Here is a 16,892-nt window from a genome sequence, read left to right as displayed (position 1 = left end):
ATTTTTGTAATTTTTAGTAGACACGAGGTTTCACCATGGTGGTCAGGCTGGTCTCAAACTCCTGACTTCAAGTGATCTGCCCACCTTGACCTCCTAAAATGCTGGGATTACAGGCATGAGCCACCACGCCCGTCCACGCCTAGTCAAAATCCAATCTCTTTACCATGGCACACAAGGCCCATTATGAAACCTCGCCCTCTACCAGGTACTGTACGAGGCTCGGGGGATACAGGGGTGAACATTACATACACATGTCCTGCTTGCATGGAGCTTGCAGTCCAGTAAATGAGGCTGTCAAGAAACAAATAGTTAACCATTAAGCACAAAATGATAGACTGAGATATATATGTAGTGGAGAAGGTACTTGGAAAAAGAATAACTTGGACTGAGGGTGAGTTGAAGAAGCCATTCTAAGAAAGTGACATTTGAGACCTGAAAGATGAGAGAGTTGGATGGGTGTGGGGCTGATGGCCAGGCAGAAGGGGAGAGGATTCATCATTTTGAGGAATAAGAATAATTTCTGTAAATTGGAGCCAGTGGAGATGGGATGGGGACCACAATTGTAAATATGAAGGGCATATAAATATAATATATAAATATAAGTATAAATATAAAGGGCAGGGGCTTATGGAAGGAGGTTTAATTTCCTTTGAAGATGGAGCCTTAAGTCCCAGGTGCACTCTGATCTTGTTTAACTTTCTCTTCCAGAAACCTTTTTATAACACCTGGGTAGCAATCATCTAGTGACCGTTAGACTTTGCATAGATGAACAGACACAAGCCTAGAGAGACATGTAATCACCAACAGTTTCTCAGCCACTAATAGTTGTATAGCCTTGGGACAAGTCACTTTTTGAGCCAGCACCATCTGATAGAAATTAGTGGGAACCACAAATGAGAGCCATATGTGTAATTAAAAATTTTCTACCAACCACATTTAAGAAGTAAAGAGAAACAGGTAAAATTCATTTTATAATATATGAATTTGACCCAATATATCCAAAATATCATTTCCACCTGTAATCAATATAAGTCTTAGAAATCTGGTGTGTATTTTATTTACACTTATGGCACATCTCACTTCGGAGTAGCCATATCTCAAGCGCTAGGTAGCCACATGTGGCTAATGCGTACAGTGTTGGAAGGTGCAGTTGGCAGCGTCAGTTTCCTTTTCTGTAAAATAAGGATAAATGACTGGAAGCTCGCGAGAGCGCACACCAAGCACCCGGCACTCCGCCCTGGACACAGGGGGCGCGCCTTTAAGTTTGGTTTCTTCTTGTCCCTGCTCTCCCCTCCCATCCCTCCTCTAAGTCTCCGCCCCCGCCCCCTCAGGCTCCAGGCGGAAGCAACCCTGTTCCAAATGCAGCGCGCTTTACGGCGGCGCGTCCTTTTACCGCGGTGTGGCCGCCTCGCTTGTCGCGCGCACTTTTGCCCTATTGGCTCTGCGGCCCCGCTCGCCGCACTTTACGGCAGTGTGGCTGGAGCAGCGGCTGACGGGCCCGCGGTCTGGGAGTGAGTGCAGGGAAGCGGAGTATTTGCTGGGCCGGGTACCATGGACGTGGGCGAACTTCTGAGCTACCAGGTATGAGGGGCAGGGAGGGCCGAGCGACCGCGTTCTCACCTCGGCAGGGGTCGCAGGGGCCAGAGCCCCTTCATCTCACCTCCTCTCGCCTCACTCCCGGGCCCTCTAACTTCTCATGCCACCCGGGGTCTCAGCCCTTCGTTTTCCTTTCCTCTCCGAAGCCCTCCTGGGCCCTTTCGATTCATCCCTTCTCAAGACCTGAACCCTTCATCTCCTCTTCCTCACCCTGGGACCTGGTTCCCTGAAACTCCTCTGAAACCCCGGACTATCCTTTTTTCACAACCATGTCCTCTCAGCTCTCATGTTCCCCCAGTCATTGAGGTGATGGTGGTGGCGGCGGTGGGAGCGCCTTGATCGCTCTTGGATTTGATCTCCAGCTTCTCCACTGACTGGCTGTGTGGCTCTTGGACAAGTCATTCCCCCCCTCTTTGAACGAAGTTTTTGTATCTATATGGTGGAGACACTAATAACTGCCTTAGTAGGGTTGTTTGAGGACTGTACCGTAAACTGATGTATATGAGAGCTGGGTTTAAAGTGTGGAAAGCTGTGCTTGTGTTTATTGCGATTTGGAGGAGATGTTGGGAATTCTAGCATGGAACGAGTTTCTAGGAATCTTGCTCAGGGTCCCCCTTGGCTAGGATACTTGTGGGGAAACTGTTTGGGACCTAGAGAGCAGAAAGGACTTGTCCAAAGTCACTCAGAAACAAGGAGCTGGAATTTGAGCTCAGGCGTACTGACTTCCACGCCAAAGTTTTTCCCCCGCTTTGATTCCATAGGAGGGTCATTGTGAGGGGCAGTAGAGCTGCATTGCGGAATGTGATAGCCACTAGCCACATAGGCTGTTGATTGCTTGAAATGTGACTAGTCTGAATTGAGAAGTACTGTAAGTGTAAAGTCACATTTGGCTTGGAGACTAGTATGGAAAAAGTAAAATTTTTATATTGATAACATGATCGTACTGATTATATCAATTACATTGGTTATTGGTCATATTGATTAAATGATCATATTTTGGATAATGGGTGAAATCAAATATACTTAATTTTTAAAATTTTATTTTGTTATTTAGAGACGGGATCTTGCTCTGTCGCCCAGGCTGGAGTGCCGTGGCATGATCATTGCTCACAGTAGCCCCAAACTCCTGGGTCTAAGGTATCCTCCCAAGTAGCTAGGACTGCAGGCGGGGCATCACTATGCTTGGCTGATTTTTAAATTTTTTGTAGAGCAGGGTCTTGCTATGTTGCCCAGGCTGGTCTCAAACTCCTGGCCTCAAGCAGTCTTCCCACTTGACCTCCCAAAGTGCTGGGATTACAGGTATGAGCCACCACACACCACACCCAGCCAATAAAATATGTTTAAAACCAATTTTAACTGCTCCTCTTGACATTTTAATGTGTTTACTAGAAAATTCAAAATCACATATGTAGTTCAGCTTATATTTTTGTTGGACAGCTCTGCAATCAAGAATAGGTGATTAAGAACCGTGAGTCTGGACCCCTAGGTTGCTGGCAATCTCTGTTTTGCTACTAACTGGCTGCTGTAACCTTGAACAAAATACGTAACTTCTCTGTGCGTTGGTTTCCTCATGTGTAAATGGGGGACAATGACAGTAGCTGCCTCACAGGGCTGTTGTGAAGCTGTTGAGAAATCTAAAGTGTTTAGACAATGCTTGCCAAAGAGTAAGCATTCAGTAAATATTAGCAGTTATTTTCATACCACTCCCTCAGCCAACATACAGGAAATTGACCCTGGACACTTAAGACATCATGGGAAAGAACAATTCAGCATGGGGAGCTATATAGCCAAGAGATTTTTCTTTTAAAGACAGTTTAATTGATAGTGAAAGACGAAGGGAAATAGGCAAGTTATTAAATGAGTGATTGTATGCCTGCTTGGAATTTCTAGAATGGCTAGCCCGTTAAAGCTAGAAAAGGTTCTTTCATTTGCTCAACAAATATATATTGAACACCTACTGTGTTCAAGGCAGTCTATCCGCTGAGTATATAACACTGAATAAAAGACAAGATTCTTGCCTTTGTGGAGCATCTGGTGGGAAGTTACAAGATAATAAGTAAACAAGACATTTCAGATTGTGGTGAGTGCTAGGAAGGGAATATAGCAGAGGATGCTATACAATTGCACTGCTGGGTATAGTAGCCACTAGGCACATGTGATTCTTGAACACTTAAAATGTGACTAGTTTCGAATTTAGATCTGCTACTTCTGTAAAATACACGCTGGATTTCAACGATTTAGTATGAAAATAATGTACAATATCTTTTTTTTTTGAGTTGGAGTTTTGCTCTTGTTGCCGAGGCTGCAGTACAATGGCGTGATCTCGGCCCACCACAGCCACTGCCTTCCGGGTTCAAACGATTCTCCTGCCTCAGCCTCCTGAGTAGCTGGGATTACAGGCATGCGCCACCATGCCTGGCTGATTTTGTATTTTTAGTAGAGACGGGGTTTCTCCATGTTGGTCAGGCTGGTCTTGACTCCCGACCTCAGGTGATCTGCCAGCCTCAGCCTCCCAAAGTGCTGGGATTACAGGTGTGAGCCATTGCCACTGGCCACATGAAAATAATGTACAGTATCTTAACTTTTATGCTGATTACATGTTGAATAAATAACACTTAGGATGTATTGGATTAAAGAGAATATATTATTAAAATTGGTGTTGCCTTTTTAAAAACTTTTAAAATGTGGCTACTAGAAAATGTAAAGTGGGCCAGGTGTGGTGCCTCATGCCTGTAATCCCAGCACTTTGGGAAGCCGAGGCAGGCGGGTCACCTGAGGTCGGGAGTTTGAGACCAGCCAGACCAACATGAAGAAACCCTGTCTCGCTGGCCAGGCGCGGTGGCTCACGCCTGTAATCCCAGCACTTTGGGAGGCCAAGGCAGGATCACGAGGTCAGGAGATTGAGACCATCCTGGCTAACACAGTGAAACCCCATCTCTACTAAAAATACAAAAAAATTAGCCGGGCGTGGTGGCGGGCACCTGTAGTCCCAGCCACTGGGGACACTGAGGCAGGAGAATGGCGTGAACCTGGGAGGCGGAGCTTGCAGTGAGCCGAGATCGCACCACTGCACTCCAGCCTGGGAGACAGAGTAAGACTCTGTCTCCAAAAAAAAGAAAAAGAAAAAAAGAAACCCTGTCTCTACTAAAAATATTAAAAATTAGCCGGGCGTGGTGGTGCATGCCTGTAATCCCAGCTACTTGGGAGGCTGAGGCGGGAGAATCGCTTGAACCTGGGAGGTGGGGATTGCAGTGAGCTGAGATCATCCCATTGCACTCCAGCCTGGGCAACAACACTGAAACACTGTCTCAAAAAAAAAAAAAAAAGAAAAAGAAAATGTAAAGTTAGGTGTTTTGTTTGTGGCTTTTGTTGTATTTTTATTGGACAGCACTCCAGTAGAAAATAACCCTTGGGAGTTGGGGACAGGACTTTTTACTTTATGTAATGTGTTTGAGGAAGGACACAGAGGAAAGGATATTAAAGGACTGAAGGTTGAGAGGGAGCTAGTCATGTGAAGGGAGCAGAATGATGGGGGCAGCGAGAACAGCAAATATGGACATAGGCTATTGGTAGAAGCTGGTGCAGCCTTGAAGGAGGATCGATGTAGCTGAAACATGGGAAGTGAACAGGGGAATGGTAAGTGACAAAGTTGAAGATGTAGGCATGTGACAAGACTGTGTAGGCCTTCCTTGTGGGCCATGATAAAGACCTTGACTTTTGAGAGCTACGGTAGGTAGCTTCTTTCAACCCACTTGTTCACAGATGAAAAGTGAACCTTAGTCTGATAAAGGGACTCACCTGAGGTTGTGGGCCAAGGTGGTGGCCAGAGTTGAAACTAGAATCCTGATCTCCTTATTATTATTTTTTAGTGTTTACACATCTTACCACATTTAATCTTAATGACAGTACTGAATATGTTAATATAGGAACCTTCATTTTAAAGGTGAGGGAATAGGTATAGAGAATAAAAAACATGTCCAAATTCACACAAGTGAAATGTACCTCAAGGATTCCAATCTAGGTAGCTTTGCTTCTTGATCATCAACACTTGTTTGTTGTGTTATTCCAGAAGTATTTCACTTTGTCAATCTGACCCCTTTCCCCCTCACCAAGAGCAAATATGCCTAGCGCCTGCAGGTAGATTGGGCTTGCCGCAGGCTAATTTTCCTGAACTACAAAACTTTACTTGCCTTCCTTATCCTGGATCTTGGCCTTTATGTTTACATTTTCTGAGGATTCAACCTAAGAGTTTTAAAATGCAAATATGTTGGTTGCACAATAAGGAACTACAGTAGTGGAACTCATTTAATTCAGGTTGACAATACTGAACTGAACTGGGTGACAGGGCTGAAACCTCCTAAGTCTGCTACTGGAGAGCACTTTCATCTCGCCAGTGTAGGGCAGGCATGCTCACGTCCAGCTGGCCAGCCAGGAGCGTCTCCTTCCCCATCGCAAGTTCCTCACTTTGGCTAATTGACCGGCCAGAGCCATTCGAGAGGTGAGAGGCCCACCTGTTGGGCACCAAAAACCAGCTCTGGGCCTTTGCTCAGCGAAATATCCTCAATTCAAGGCTAAGTTTCAGAACCCAAATTCAGAATTATGGTCTAAGGCTTGGAAAGCAGCACCGGTCCCAAAATCTACCTCAGGACCTTATTGAGGCCCTGGCTTCCTTATACCACCTGGCCTTATCTCAGAATCCTGGTCTCCTTATTTCCAGCTCTGTACATTCCCCTTGTGTTCTGTTCATTCAGTTTCCTTTTTGTAAGATCCATGTCCCTCTTCCTGTTCCTAAAAGATGGTGAAGTCTGGAATCTAGTTCATAGTCGGTTGCACCCATCCTCTTGCAGAAAGTCGTGAGTTTATGGATGCAAAAGTTCTTTGAGGCCAAGCGTGGTCATTCATCCCTGTAATCCCAGCACTTTGGGAGACCAAGGCAGGCGTATCGCTTGAGTCCGGGAGTTCCAGACCAGCCTGGGCAACGTGGTGAAAACCTGTCTCTACAAAAAGTATAAAAATGAACCGGGCGTGGTGGTGTGTGTCTGTGGTCCCAGCTACTTAGGAGGCTGAGGAGGGAGGATTACTTGAGCCTGGGAAGCAGAAGTTATGCTGAGCCAAGATCACGCCACTGTGCTCTAGCCTGGGTGACAGAGCGAGACCCTGTCTCAAAAATGAAAAACAAACAAACAAACAAAAAAACTCCTTGAAAACAGTAACATTTTGTAGACATGAAAGATGCTTTACTAACCAGCATGATCTATCTAAATCCTCATAACAACCCTATGAGGAAGGTACTGTTGTTAATCCCTGTTGTACGGATAAGGAAACTGAGGTACAAAAAAAGCACCTACCTTAAGGCATCTAGCCAGGTAGAGGAAGGCCAGGGTACCTGGGCAGTCTTACTTCATAGTTGGAGCTCCTAACTACTGTGCCGTACTGCCTGCCTGCTGTATGCCAGATGCAGAACCAAAGTGTTTTCAGACAAGTTATCACATTTAATTCTCAACATGCCCTCTGAGGTCGGCAGCATGCCTGTATTATAGGAAAGGAAACTCAAGCTAGGGTGGTTAAGCTGCCTGCTGAAGGCCAGACAGCCAGTAAGGAGCAGGGCCAGAACTGAAGCCAACTGAACACCCAGAGGTAGTTTTCCATTTTGTTTTCAGATTTGAAAACTTTTTAAAGTTGAGGTATAGTCCACATGTCAGAGAATGCGTTCATCTAATGAGCCTTTGGTTATAGTTATCATTTACAAAGTGGACTCAGCACGACCACTGAAGTTTGCTTCTTGGGGACATAAAGGAACAAAATTGTCTGATTTAAATATCCCCATCCCTAGAGTTTGATTCAGTCTCCTGTGGGACTTTAGATTCTCCATTTCTAACCAGATCCCAGGTGATGCTGACGCTGTACTTTGTGAACCCCTGGTCTGAAATGATCTACCTTCCTTGAACAATTTTTCCTCAGCTGAGACATACTCCTCCCCTCTTGTGGGCATTGGTTTGCAGATTTTTGAGCTTAAGTTATACTTTTTCCCTGCCATTCAAGATATTGAGAGCAAATCACTTAATCTTCCTGGGCCTCAGTTTCCTCATATGCCTAATGAGGGGATTAAGTACGCAACTCTCTCTGAGGCCCCTTCTAGCTTTAAAATTCTGTGGTTCTAATTATTTAGACTGGGGCTCCAGAGATTTCAAGGGATAAAAACGCTTCATGTGGTAGACTGAGTGGGGCTGAGAATCTGAGAGATTTGGGTTTTAATCCCACTTTTATCATTACTTATCTGGGTGACTCAGGACAAGTCACTTTCCTTTTCTGTACATCTTTTTTTTTTTTTTTCCAGTCACTTGTAAAATGAGGAGACTGGGCAATATGACTTCTGGTTCTTTTCATTTCCAAAATTCAGAGACTAAGATGGATGCTGTATCTAAAATTCAGAGACTCAGCCAGGAAAAATATCATGCAGTGTCAAGAAATGTTTATTAAAAGTATTTAACATTTTTTGGGTGCTTACTACTTTTCATTTTTGAGGCAACTTGGTGGGGAGATTCCAATTTTCTGCTGAGATTGGTTCTTCTACAAGTAATAGAGATAGGCACTCAGCGCCTCAGTATATGCCGTATATCCTTGACATATGTTAACTATTCATTTGAGGAGATAGGAGAATTACAATATGGGCAGGAGGTGGTGGAAAAAGTCTTCAAGAGGAAACCAGTTATGTTCCCAATATGGAAATGTACTTTTTTGATGCCTTCAGGCTTAGACATCTCATCAAGAAGTGTGCCCAGCAGTACCTTGGCTGAGAAGTTTCTGCTGGCATAGACGCGTGTATGAACTCCAGGGCACTCTCATTAAATCTAATTCCACAGATGTCTGGAAAAAGTTCTTACCTCTGAAGTTTTCCAATAAAGAATTCACATTTAGTGTGGCTTGTGACATGAGAGGTATTCTTTTTGAGGCAAATTGGGTTCAGGGACCCTTAGTTTTGGTGATATTGCAGACACCCACTCCTCTTGTCCTCTATCAGTAATATCTTAGCATATCTCTTGGATTGCAGGAGCTTACAGAAATATCTAAACTTGCTCCTTTCCCCCTCTTAGTCTTTTCTTTTGAAATAAAATTGTGAACGGTAATAAAGGGATAGAAATAGTATTAAAGAAAATACTTGAGAAGCGGGAAAACTATTACCCTTATTCAATCAATATTTTTCTGTTCCCAGAGTCCTTATGTATTTTGTGAGGCTGAAACCATTGCATATATACTATTTTGTGTTCTATGTTTTTAATTTAACATTGCCAGGAATATTTTCTGCGTTTCTACATAGCCTTCATGCTATTTTTAATATTTGCATACTTTTTGCTTGAGTGATAGACCATTTTCCCTAAATTGCTCTTCTATAATTGGATATTTAGGTGGTTTTCTGGTTTTTGTTCTTGGAGATAGCATTGTAGTGAAGTGCTTTGTTCATGTAGCATTTTTTTCCTTCCCATCTGTCATTAGTAATTACCATGTGCCATCTCCTGTACCAAGTATTGCATGCACTAAAATTATTATGACATGGACCATGGACATTAAAGAAGAATTCATAATGTAAGGAGCAAGACAGACATTTAAAAAACTAACTGTATGAATAAAAGTAGTATGGGAGCACAATGGAAGGAAGGATTGGGTATGGAAAGGGGATGTATTGATGGGGATGGATTTGGTTTGGTCATTGAAGAAAAGGGAGATGACACTGGAATCCTAGCCTTGATGAATGAGTAGGGATTCTGTGGGTGGTAAAGGACACTGGGGACAGTGATTCTTGACTGGGGTTATTAAGAGCAAAAGCAGGGGAGTGATATGTTCAGAGCATTGGGTAAATGCAGCAATGGGTAAAAAGCAGGGAGTGGCCGGAGACGATGGGGGTCATCTCAGCTGCAGATGTGTGGCGCAATACGTCGTACTCACGTGGAATGAATCATTGGTTGTTTTACAGTGCTAACAGTATACTGTTTGTGTGTGTTCCAATTTTATTACAATCTTTTTAAAAAAATAGAATCAGGGTCTCTGTATGTTGTCCAGGCTGGTCTTAAGCTATCCTCCTGCCTCAGTCTCCCAAAGTGCTGGGATTACAAGTGTGAGCCACTGTGGCTGGCCCCAGTTTTATTACAATCTTGATAGAACTAGTTGTCATAATTTATTTTTTCCACTAATCTAGTAGGTATATAAAAGACTAGTTCAAGGTTGCTTTAATAAGCATTGTTTTTTTTTCTTGTGTGAGTTTATCATTTGTATTATTGTGTGTCTCATAAGGTAGTAGTTGTAATTTCGTAATTGAGTTTTTCTGTTTTATGGGTTTTTTGGTGGTTGTTGTTGTGTGTATAAGAAACATTACTGAAAATCTGAAAACTGGTGCTCAGATACATCCTTCATTCTGTGAAGGCCTCCTCCCAGTAGCCCTAAGAATGTGATTCTAATCATGAAGTCATATTATATAGGCTCTTCTTGCATGTCAGTTTAGTACATTTTGAAGTTACTTTTTGTTGGAAGTATGACTATAACAGATAAGGATACAGAACTATTCTCATTGATAACATTTCAGACTGTTTTTCTCTTTCATCTCATGAGGAATTTTTTTCCTTAAGGTCACTTCCTCCCTTTGCATTCTTCTCATCATCTCTTTTTTCTGGCCCATTCTTCTCATACTTACAAAACGCATTCTATTTATATGTCTTTTTACACACATTCTTTACTAAACTGTAGACTAGTATATGTCATCTGTGAAGGCATGCCTTTGTATATGCCCTGGTAGTTTCCCCTTCTGGAAAGCTCTTGCTCTACTATCTTGTTAGCTTGTTGGCTTACATCTCTGTGCTTTCATGTCAGACTTCAAGAAAATTGGGTTCACATCTGATACTTCAGTTGCTTACTCATTTTCCTCTTCCTTATTATCATATCTTGCCACTCTTGCTACAAAACCTACATTCTTTGCTTTTTAACTTTTTATTTTGAATTTTAAACTTAGAAAAAATTATTAAAATAGTGGAATTTCCATATATTCCTCATTCAGCTTCCCCTAAAGTTAACATCTTATGTAACCATTATGTAAAGATCAAAACTAGGGAATTAACATTTGTGTAATACTAGTAACTAAACTGCACACTTAATTCAGATGTCATCAGAGATGTCTGGTCATTTTTTTGCTCCAGGTTTCTATCCAGGATCCCACATAATGTTTGTCATATTTCCTTAGTCTTCCCTTGTCTTTGGTGTTGAAGAGTACTGGACAGCTATTTTGTAGAATGTTCAGAACCTACATTCTTGAAGTTGTCAGTGCTGTCTTTTGCCAAAGATTTTCTTGGGCCTCCTTATTCTGGAATCTTCACTAGAATTTGACTCTGTAACCCTCTTCTTCATCATTTTAGAAGAACTCATTGATTCTTCTCCTTTCAGCATCTTTTTGCAGACAGCTCTTAGTTCACCATCCCTGATTAACGTTTCATGTGTGTACTGAACATTCTGGCCAAATGTTCAGATATCACATAATTCTCTGCTTCCTCCCCTGCCTATCCCCATGGCCAACTTTGCATTTTAGTCAGGGGTGTTGACATTCAGCAGACTTGAAAGGAGCCTTGGAGCTGTTTCTCAAAGATGAAAGGGCTCAAAGATGAAAGACAAGCTTCTTTACTTTTTTTTTTCCCCCGAGACAGAGTTTCGCTCTTGTTGCCCAGTGCAGTGGCACGATCTTGGCTTGCTGCAACCTCTGTCTCCTGGGTTCAAGCGATTCTCCTACCTCAGCCTCCCAAGTAGCTGGGATTACAGGCATATGCCACCATACCTGGCTAATATTGTATTTTTAGTAGAGACAGGGTTTCTTCATGTTGGTCAGGTTGGTCTCGAACTCCTGACCTCAGGCGATCCACCCGCCTTGGCCTCCCAAAGTGCTGGGAATACACGTGTGAGCCACCACGCCCGGCCGTGGTTCTTTTCTTCATGGGTTGTACAGTCTCATGAGCACAGAGCCTGCCTCTCTCTCAGAGTAAAGAAGGTGTTAGGATATGAAAATGATTAACTCACAGTTTTTGCTCTCTTGGAGCCTGCAGTCTAATGGGGGTATATCCCAGATTTGAAATCCAAGTACAGAGTGTCAGTGCTGTCAGTGCTGTTATGGAGCCATGAACAAGATGTGGTAGCACAAAGGCACAAGCAGCGCTGCCGCTGGGAAGCTGGGAAAGGCTTTATGGAGGGAACGCTGCATCTTCAGGAGTCTTCTCTCCATCCCTTCCTTTCTGTTCCAACCACCACCACCTTAGTGTAGACTCTTAAGACTGTCGACAGGGTGTAGGGGTTCACACCTGTAATCCCATCACTTTGGGAGACTGACGTGGGAGGATTTCTTGAGCTCAGGAGTTTGAGACCAGCCTGGGCAACACAGTGAAACCTCGTCTCAAAAAAAAAAAAAAAAAAAAATTAGCTGGGCTTGGAGGTGCGCACTTATAATCTCAGCTCCTGGGGATACTGAAGTGGGAGGATTGCTTGAGACCAGGAGATTGATGTTGCAATGAGCAGTGATCACACCACTGCATTCCAGCCTGGGTGACAGAGCTAGATTCTGTCTTAAAAAAGAAAAAAAAGAAGACTTTGTCAAATAAGTAGCCTCCTGGGTGGTCTCACTTTTACCATTGTGAATCTCATATTGGCAAGGCGAGATCCAACAGAGGCCAACAGAGGACACTGTTCTTCAGTCATAGACTTCAGTCCTACGTAGTTCAGCTTCCTTGGAGACAGGTCTTCTTACTAAGCTGCCTCGCTAATTTTGAAGGTGAATTTGATGAAGACAGCTATGCCTTTCTGCAATCTCTCAGTAGTTGTCGTTGTTTAAATTGAGGGATTGAATTTATAAAGTTTAACCCAGTAGAGAAGTTTTCCTATATAAAAACGACTTCACTGGAGAATGTGGATGGTTCACAGTAGCTTGTCAGCACTGTTGGAGAAAATACTTCAAAGCCTGTTAGGCATCCCTTAATGTTTAGCGTAGTGCATGAACGTGAGCTCTGGGTCAGACGGCCTGCATTGGAATCCCAGCTCTGTTACTTGCTAGCTGTGTGACCTTGGGTCCGTTAATTAACCTTTTTAAGCCTCAGGTCTTCATCTTTAAAATAGAGATTGTATAATAGTGTCTATCTCAGCCCAACCATCTTTAAAAAAAATTCTGCTTTCCCATCTTTCTTAAAAAGAGGATTAAATGAGACAATTTGGATAGTGTTAAGTAGTACAGTGCCTGACACATAGTGAGTGCCCAGTAAGTGTTAGCCATTAATTTTCATTATTTATCTCATTACTAAGAACACACATGCTACAGCAACATGGCGAAAAAATTTTTTTTAAATTTAATTCTATAAAGCTGCCTCAGTATTCCCAAGGTCATTGGTCCCTTGGAGATTAAGGTTCAGGATCCTATACAAAGAAGTGAGAACAGTTTGTTGCCCACACGTGCCACAGTATAGAAATGTTCACAGTAGGTTAAAATACAACCTTATTCCACCACAGTTAGCAGCCATTGATATCAAGAATTATGTCATCACCACAGTAATTATTTTCCCCTGGTCTCTTTAAATATTACTAAGATATCTCAGTTTTCCTATTTTCTAGCTCCAAGAATCTCATTTACAAATTGCTCCTTCCTTTGTCTTTTTTTCCCCTTAGCGTCCTAAAGGAAGTAGTTGACTTTGGCCTAAGTCTTGTGTAGCTGTAGAGAAATTGGAATTAGGAGAAGATGTAGTAGGAATTCTGATACTGCTTTTACCTTCTCCAAGGTCAGCCATTTAGCTCTTTAGTATTTCAGCTGAATATTGGCATCCCTTGGAGATATTGAGGGTTTGGTTCCAGACCACTCCAATAAAGCAAGTCATATGAATTTTTTGGTTTCCCAGTGCATATTAAAGTTCTATTTACACTATACTGAAGCCTAATAAGTGTGGAATAGTATTATGTGTAAACAATGTGCATACTTTAATTAAAAATGCTTTGTTGTTAAAAACTGCTAACCAACACCTGAGCCTTCAGCAAGTTGTCATCTTTTTGCTGGTGGATGGAGGGTCTTGCCTGCTTTTGCTGGCTGCTGACTGATTAGGGTGGTGTTGGCTGAAGGCTGGGGTAGCTGTGGCAATTTCTTAAGACAACAGTGAAGTCTGCTCCATCTGTTGACTCTTCCTTTCTTGAAAGATTTCTCTGTAGCAAGCTGTGCTGTTTCATAGCATTTTACCCACAGTAGAACTTTTTTCAGAATTAGGGTCAGTTCTCTTAAACTGTGCTGCTGCTTTATCATCTAAGCTCATGTAATATTCTAAATCCTTTGTTGTCATTTCAACAATGTCCACAGCATCTTCACTAGGAGTAGAGTTTATCTCTAGAAGCCACTTTCTTTGCTCATCCTTAAGAAACAACTCCTTATCCATTCAAGTCTGATCATGAGATTGCAGCAATTCAGTCACATCTTCAGGCTGTGCTTTGAATTCTAGTTATCTTGCTGTTTCCACCACATCTGCAGTTACTTCTTCCACTGAAATCTTGAACTCCTCAAAGACATCCAGGAGGATTGGAATCAACTTCTTCTAAACTCCTGTTGATGTTAATATATTGTCCTCCTCCCATGAATCATGAATGTTCTTGATGGCATCTAGAATGATGAATCTTTTCCAGAAAGTTTTCAATTTATTTTGCCCAGATCCATCAGAAGAATCACTATCCATGGCAGCTATGAACTTATGAATGCATTTCTTAAATATTTAATAATAAGACTTGAAAGTTGAAACTGCTCTTTGATCCATGGGCTGTGGAATGGATGCTGTGTTTGCAGGCATATAATAACATTCATCTCCTTGTACGTCTCCATCAGAGCTCTTGGGTGACCAGATGCATTGGCAGTGAGCAGCAATATTTTTGAAGAATTTTTTTTTTCTGAGCAGTAGGTCTTAACAGTGGGCTTAAAATATTCAGTAAACAATGCTATAAACAGATATGCTGTCATCCAGGCTTTGTTGTTCCATTTCTAGAATGCAGGCAGGGTAGATTTAGCATAATTCCCAAGGGTCCTAGGATTTCAAAATGGAAAATGAGCATTGGCTTCAATTTAAAAGTCACCAGCTGCATTAGTCCCTAACAAGAGCATCAGCCTGTCCTTAAGCTTCGAGACCAGGCATTGACTTCTCTGTAGCTGTGAAAATCCTAGATGGCCTCTTCTTCCAACAGAAGGCTGTTATGTCTACATTGAAAATCTGTTGTTTAGTGTAGCCACCTTCATCAATGATCTTAGCTAATTCTTCTGATTAACTTGCCGCAGCTTCTACATCAGCACTTCTGGGTTCACCTTGCACTTTCATGTTATGGAAGTGGCTTCTTCCCTTAAGCCTTATGAATAAGACTCTGCTAGCTTCAAACTTCATGTGCAGCCTCCTCACCTCTCTTAGCCTTCATAGAATTGAGGAGAGTTAGGGCCTTGCTCTGGATTAGGCTTGGCTCAAGAGAATGTTGTGACTGGTTTGATCTTCTATCTGGAGCACTAAGACTTTCTCCATATAAGCAGTAAGGCTCTTTAGCTCTTTTACTATTCATATGTTTACTGGAGTAGCACTTTTAATATCCTTCAACAGCTTTTCCTTTGCATTCACACTTTTCTGTCTGGTATAAGAGGCCTTGCTTTCGGCCCATTGCCACTTCCAACATCCTTTCCTCACTAAAGCTTAATCATGTATAACTTTTGATTTAAAGTGAGAGATGTGAGACTCTTTCACTTGAACACTTGGGGCCATTGTAGGGTTATTAATTGATTTCAGTATTGTTGTGTCTCAGAGAATAGGGAGACCTGAGGAAAGAGAAAGGGGAAAGGCTGGTTGACGCAGTCAGAACGCACACATTTATTAAGTTCGCTGTCTCACATGGGCGTGGTTTGTGGTGCCCGAAAACAAAGTAGTAATATTAAAGATCACCCATCACAGATTATCATAACAGATATGATAATAATGAAAAAGTTTGAAACACTGCAATAATCACCGAATTGTGACACAGACATGAAGTGAACACATGATTTTGGAAAAAAGGCAGCGATAGACTTTCTTTTTCTTTTTTCTGGAGACAGAGTCTTGCTTTATTGCCCAGGCTGGAGTGCAGCAGTGGAATCATGGCTCACTGCAGCCTTGACCTCCTGGGCTCGAGCAATCCCAGAGTAGCTGGGACTACAGGTGTGTGCCACCACGCCCAGCTAATTTTTTTGTGGTTTTTGTAGAGATGGGGTTTTGGCATGTTGCCCAGTCTGATCTCAAACTCTTGGACTCAAGTGATCTGCCTGCCTCAGCCTCCCAAAGTGTTGGGATTACGGGTGTGAGCCACTGTACCCGGCTGATAGACTTTCTTGATGCTGGGTTTCTACAACTCCTCAATTTGTAAAAAACACAGTATCTGCAAAGGGGGAAAAAAATGAGGTATGCTTGTAGTTCAGAAATAGTTTCTTTTCCATAGAATGCCAGCAGTGACTGATCTGAAAAATGCTTTAGCCTAAACTTTAGAACTCCAGCTCCATTGTGGGTTGGTAAATGGAAATTAGCTTTTCTTCATCCTAGGATTCAGTGAAGGATCTAGTGAAACTATTGCAGTGCCTTTCTATCTTTTAACTCATTTTGGATTATCAGCTGCTTGTAAGCAGATTATGTGCACTGGCTCTTTGGACTTCCTTTCAGCTAGCTACCCAGCAATATCTAGAGTCGCTGAACTAAGAAGGAGTTGAAACTGGCCGGGTGCAGTGGCTCACACCTGTAATCCCAGCACTTTGGGAGGCTGAGGTGGGCGGATTATGAGGTCAAGAGATTGAGACCATCCTGGCCAACATGGTGAAGCCCCGTCTCTACTGAAAATACAAAAATTAGCTGGGTGTGGTGGTGTGCACCTGTAGTCCCAGCTACTCAGGAGGCTGAGGCAGGAGAATTGCTTGAACCCAGGAGGTGGAGGTTGCAGTGAGCCGAGATCACGCTACTGCACTCCAGCCTGGCAACAGAGCAAGACTCTGTCCAAAAAAACAAAAAAAAAAGGGAGTTGAAACCAAGCAGAGTATCATGATGCATCTCTCTGAATATATCTGACTTTATTCCAAAAGCAGGCATGATTGATTATTGAACAGTTTTGTTGGCATTATTATTTTTATTGCAGATTCTGGCTTCATGTTTGGCATTATTCGTGTGCTCATTCTGTTAATACATACAATTGAGGATTAATGACATTTCTTTATTTGAATCCCTTATTTCCAGTTAAGAGCATCTCAGTTTAAA

The 16,892-nt window shown here is 42.5% G+C and overlaps 1 protein-coding gene across 1 annotated transcript in view; it reads left to right on the top strand.

The window, feature by feature from the left end:
* The first annotated feature begins 1,215 nt into the window (after positions 1 to 1,215).
* The window catches only part of CTNNBL1 (catenin, beta like 1), a 180,276-nt gene continuing 164,599 nt past the window's right edge, over positions 1,216 to 16,892 (top strand). Inside the window, exon 1 of the mRNA XM_011974984.1 lies at positions 1,216 to 1,581. Coding sequence (XP_011830374.1) covers positions 1,552 to 1,581 — 30 coding nt within the window. The 5' untranslated portion in view covers positions 1,216 to 1,551. The remainder of the gene's footprint in view (positions 1,582 to 16,892) is intronic.

This window comes from Mandrillus leucophaeus, unplaced genomic scaffold (genome assembly GCF_000951045.1).
Source record: "Mandrillus leucophaeus isolate KB7577 unplaced genomic scaffold, Mleu.le_1.0 Scaffold150, whole genome shotgun sequence".
Classification (NCBI taxonomy): domain Eukaryota; kingdom Metazoa; phylum Chordata; class Mammalia; order Primates; family Cercopithecidae; genus Mandrillus; species Mandrillus leucophaeus.
This window is presented reverse-complemented; position numbering and strand designations above follow the sequence as displayed.